This window comes from Pygoscelis adeliae, unplaced genomic scaffold, assembly GCF_000699105.1.
Source record: "Pygoscelis adeliae isolate BGI_AS28 unplaced genomic scaffold, ASM69910v1 Scaffold168, whole genome shotgun sequence".
Lineage (NCBI taxonomy): Eukaryota > Metazoa > Chordata > Aves > Sphenisciformes > Spheniscidae > Pygoscelis > Pygoscelis adeliae.
This window is the reverse complement of record NW_008825566.1, coordinates 1986235-1991234: the sequence shown is the minus strand read 5'-3', so window position 1 is coordinate 1991234 and position 5000 is coordinate 1986235. Positions and strand designations below refer to the sequence as shown.

General features: G+C 41.7%; 1 protein-coding gene across 1 annotated transcript in view; it reads left to right on the top strand.

Moving 5' to 3' along the window:
• The first annotated feature begins 2133 nt into the window (after positions 1-2133).
• Positions 2134-5000, top strand: part of LPIN1 (lipin 1) — an 89933-nt gene continuing 87066 nt past the window's right edge. The window contains exon 1 of the mRNA XM_009332476.1: positions 2134-2343. Coding sequence (XP_009330751.1) covers positions 2254-2343 — 90 coding nt within the window. The 5' untranslated portion in view covers positions 2134-2253. The remainder of the gene's footprint in view (positions 2344-5000) is intronic.

Sequence of the window (5000 nt, the reverse complement as noted above, 5' to 3'; positions counted from 1 at the left end):
CCATTGAAATTCATTAGGTGTGGCATTTCCCTGTTTAGCTGAAATGAGAAGAATTGTATTGAATTTCCTTCCCTGAAATTGTTCCAGAAAGAAAATGTGATCTGTCAGATAGCTAATAAATGGGTTTCTGTGCTTACTTACTTACAACATTTGGTGTACAACAGAAACGAGTAACTCGAGCATCTTGGTAACTTAAGTGCTGTGCTGTTTTCTCTTGGAAGTGTTAGCCTACACCTTGAGAGTGACTTGGCTATTGCGCCACTTCAGATTCTGAGTTTCTAATGTGAAACGTGAAAGAGCCTAAGTAAGCATCAATTTTTCTGAAAATCAGGTCTCTTCCAGATGTCTTCCAAGTCAATGTCCTGTGATCCTAAGTCACCCATCAGGAGGGATGTCCATCGGGGACTGGCGCCAGTGGGCCAGAGTGGCAGAGTTCCAGGGGCAGGAGCAGGTCAGAGATGGCAGCACGAGGCTGCCTGCCAGCGCAGGAGGGATGCTGAGGGCAGCCCAGCGGACTCCCATAGGCCCAGGGAGTAACTGAGTGAGCGGAGAGGGTGTTGCTTGCACCTGATGCCTGTCCTGTGATGCAAACTGACATTTCCTTTGCCGTGTCAGACATTTGCAGCAGTTTGGCAGCTGTGTTAGTTCTGGTTGATGCACAGGAATAACACCTCGTTCCCAATACTCCCAAAGCTTAAAGACAACCCCACGCAGCAGTGAGCTTCCCTCTCAGCTGGGATGTCACTGCTCTTCTTGAGACCGCAGAATAAATTGTTTTAGGAAACTGTTTCAGACTTTAAAAAGCCCTGCATGTTGTAGTTTGGGATAAGGAGGATGACAGAGGCAAGTACAGCTGATGCTGATGTTGCTGTTGAAAATAACACACTGTCAAACCACAGCCTGTGCGACTGTGATACCCTAACCCTCAAGCTGACGATGCCTGGTGGGCTACCAGCTATCAGAAAGGGCTGTCACTTTTTAGTCCTCTCTGTCTTTACATGCTGCCCAGCTTAATGACACTCACAGCGATGAGAGTCCATACGCTGGCAACAGGCTATTTCTCTACTCAATGCTATATTTTCAAAGTTTTCTTTTTCCATCACTTAATTATTTTCCTACTTACTGAATTTGCATGTAGCTTAAGGTTAAAAATCAAACATATTTGGGCATATTTGTTCATTTGATAATCATTATCAGCTCATAGCTAACGCTAGGACTCTCCTGCAATGGTGTGCTATAAATAGCCCATTTCGTTATATAACTCAGTGGAAAGATTTAGAAGCCTTTGCCCAAAGTCACAGATGTATCAGAAGGGTTCAGGTTTTTTGATAGCAATTTTATCTCACCTGCTCTGCAACCGGATGCCTTATAAGCAGAGCAATAATAAATAATAAAATTCAAGCTAAAGGTTGTGAATTTGAAAGGATATCATAGCTGAGAATTAGTGGTCAGTTCAGGCACAAAGCCTTCCCTAGGCCTGATTTTGGAGAAGAAAGCTGCCATTCCTGTCAGCTGCCAGAAGTGATTTCAAGATGCTGGACTCGGCAGTCCCCTCTTACAGAACCAGAAGTCTCACAGGTATCGGGGCAAGTTTGTCTGAAGTTACATAGGGTGAGATCCATAATAATTGGATTCTACACTCTGGTACCGAACCCAAAAGAAACAGAAGACCAAAAGGAACAAATGGGAAAGAAAATGGCCCTCTTTCAAATTTGATGACTGCGCAGAAGAACAGGAAAGCTGTACTGCCCTCACATCCGTACAGTTATGGTTGTGGAGCTGTGTGGCTGTGCAGAATGGCAGAGTAAGATTTTGACATTAAGAACCTGTCTTGAAAATAAAATGAAACCATTAAAATCCATACTAAATGTGATTAATGATGGTAATATAATGTTGGCAGTGAAAATTCCTTATATTCTGTTCACAGAATTTATAACTCAGCAAATTGTCTGACGATAAAAAATTTTGTATGAAAGTAACGATACCGACTGTTTGGAAATGAATTTGTGCTTGTCAGGCTCTAATTTTTCACTGAACCTTATGACTTAATTAGGATACTTGAGGAGTCAGTTGCAAGCAAAGCGTGCTCAGGTTTCTTGCTCTGACTGTGCTTCCAAGAACTTCGGCAGGTAAAATTAGCAAGCAAACATGATCACTGGGAAATTATATTCTCTGGAGCTTTGTTGTCAACAGCTAAAACCTGAAGGCAGCATTTTTGTATATGGCTGAAACCAAGAGTGGTTTTAGTAGCGTATGCAAAGAATGGGGGAAAATGATCAGGTCAGGATGTCGTCTGAGGAGGAAGACCAGCCAGAGATCCCCACCGGCTCCCCTTGGTCTTGGGTAAGAGCTTATGCCCTAAGTTTGCATAAATAACACTTAAAGCTCTAGAAAAAAGTAACAAGCTGTGCTGTGTGAACCTAGATAGAACTGAGTATCATCAGCTTTTTTACTCTCCTGTTGAAGTTTGTGTTTCATGAATGGTTAGATTGTCTGTTCTAGTTCTACCTGTGGACATTTAAAAAAAAATTGAATGGGAGAACCTTTTGCTTCTGCTGTGTATGTCAGATGCTACCAGAAAACCTGGCTGATTCTGTACTGTTTGCTTTGCTGTCTCACTGGCCATGTAAAGCAGCACTGTTGAAAGATACCTTTTAGGTATAATGGAGGGAAAATGACGTAAACAATAGTGGAAATGTTTGCTCTGAAGGTCTGCATTAAGAAAAGAGCCAGTGAGACCCCTATTACAAATACAGAAATGTCTTGCCATAATTTTTTTAGTAAGATGGAAGCTGCCTTAATGAATGAAGCTGCCTTAATGAAAGACAGTCTGCACTAATGGCCCACCAGCAGTGGTTGCATGGTCCTGTGTTTTAAGATCTGGGCTTAATGCCTAATGCTGCTAGAGAGGATGTGGGTCAGTACGGTTTTCTGATGGAAAGATAGAGGATGTATTCATTCCGAAAGGGCTTCGAGTGAAAATAGGAACAGCTCTACTGAATGGTCTGGGAATTCTCTAAGTTTCAGGAAAAGAGGAGGGGGTACCACCAAGGTTTTCAATTACTTTAAAAAAAGCATTAAAGTGATTAAAAAAAATTATATGTATGTCCTGAAATTAGTATTTATGGTTTCATTTCATAACCTTAAATTTCCATGTATTTTTATAGACATACACATCTATGATTTTTCTGGAGATGTCAATGTTTGAAATGGTTTCTAAGTGTTTGTGGTCAGGCACGAATGTGTGTGTAAGCATGGAACTGACATTTCCTGCAGGTACCCAAGGAGTTATCAGAGACAATTTCTTTTTGAAGGTAAAAGGCATACAATAAATTGGTTTAGCTGATGATAGGAATGTGGATTTAAAAGTCTCATCTTTGGAGGAACATGCAGGGAGGATGAATCATAGAATCATTAAGGTTGGAAAAGACCTCTAAGATCATTGAGTCCAACCGTCAACCCAACACCACCATGCCCACTAAACCATGTCCCTAAGCGCCTCATCTACCCGTCTTTTAAATACCTCCAGGGATGGTGACTCAACCACTTCCCTGGGCAGCCTGTTCCAATGTTTAACCACTCTTTCAGTAAAGACATTTTTCCTCATGTCCAATCTAAACCTCCCCTGGTGCAACTTGAGGCCATTTCCTCTCGTCCTATCGCCAGTTACTTGGGAGAAGAGACCGACACCCACCTCGCTACAACCTCCTTTCAGGTAGTTGTAGAGAGCGATAAGGACTCCCCTCAGCCTCCTTTTCTCCAGGCCAAACAACCCCAGTTCCCTCAGCCGCTCCTCAGAAGACTTGTTCTCCAGACCCCTCACCAGCCTCGTTGCCCTTCTCTGGGCACGCTCCAGCACCTCAATGTCCTTCTTGTAGTGAGGGGCCCAAAACTGAACACAGTATTCGAGGTGCGGCCTCACCAGGGCCGAGGACAGGGGCACGATCACTTCCCTGCTCCTGCTGGACACACGATTTCTGATACAGGCCAGGATGTACCAGTTGTTCTCACTATCAGGACACAGGTTTCCTGGTGAGCAACAGTATTTGTGTATTGGTGAATGTCTATTTTTGATGGGTAGGAAGATCATTTATAGATGTTGATTTCTTAATTAAACGTAAGTGGAAACTTTCTATTTCCACTGAAAATCCCCTATAGACTGAGCAGAATGGAGGCTGGGTGTGGAGAGAGAGGTACTAAATAGTTAGCAGACAGTTGGAGCGCTAAGGAACATCTAAACTACATTCAATATAAACCAAACTCTGCATATAAACAAAGAAGGTAGGGATTTTTTTTCTTTTAAACTTCAAACGTTTGCTATCATTTTATTACATAGCTATCTGTTCTATTAAAAATTAAGATGTCCTACACAACATCTTGTCTGTTGCATTTGTATGATGTGTACTTTAGCTTAAGTTTCCTTCTGGGAATTTCCTTCACATATAAGTCTCTTAAATGCCAAGGGAAATCATGGATCCCACTGTTCCGTGGAACAATCTGTTCTGCAACAAATGTGTAAGTTTTATTAAAAGTTAAATAAACAGTGTTATTCAGCATTTAAAGCATATTGGGCTTCTGATAGAAATAGATATGCTAAAGATCATTTGAAACTGTTGCTATTGGCCTTTAGGAGTTGCTGACTCTGGGCTTCTGCTAAGGACTTCAGAAAAGAAGGACCGTTTGCCTCCATAGATTTACTGAAGTGCTTCTGCATGTCGGTGTATCGTAGAGTACAGAGAACATTGTGGTCCTTGGAGAGGATGACAGAATACATATATTTGAGAATATTAAAAGCTCATAATAGAGATCTCTTCGATAAAACAATTCCCTAGGTATGCAAGGATAAACATATGAGCCCTAGGCTTTGAAATGTAGCATGTGATTAAAAAATTACATGCTTCCAGAAGTGAAAATTTGTTTTTGTAAGCATTTAGACCTCAAAACACTTCCTCTGATTTCCATGACATTGCAAGAGGATCACACAAATATGTTCATACAGA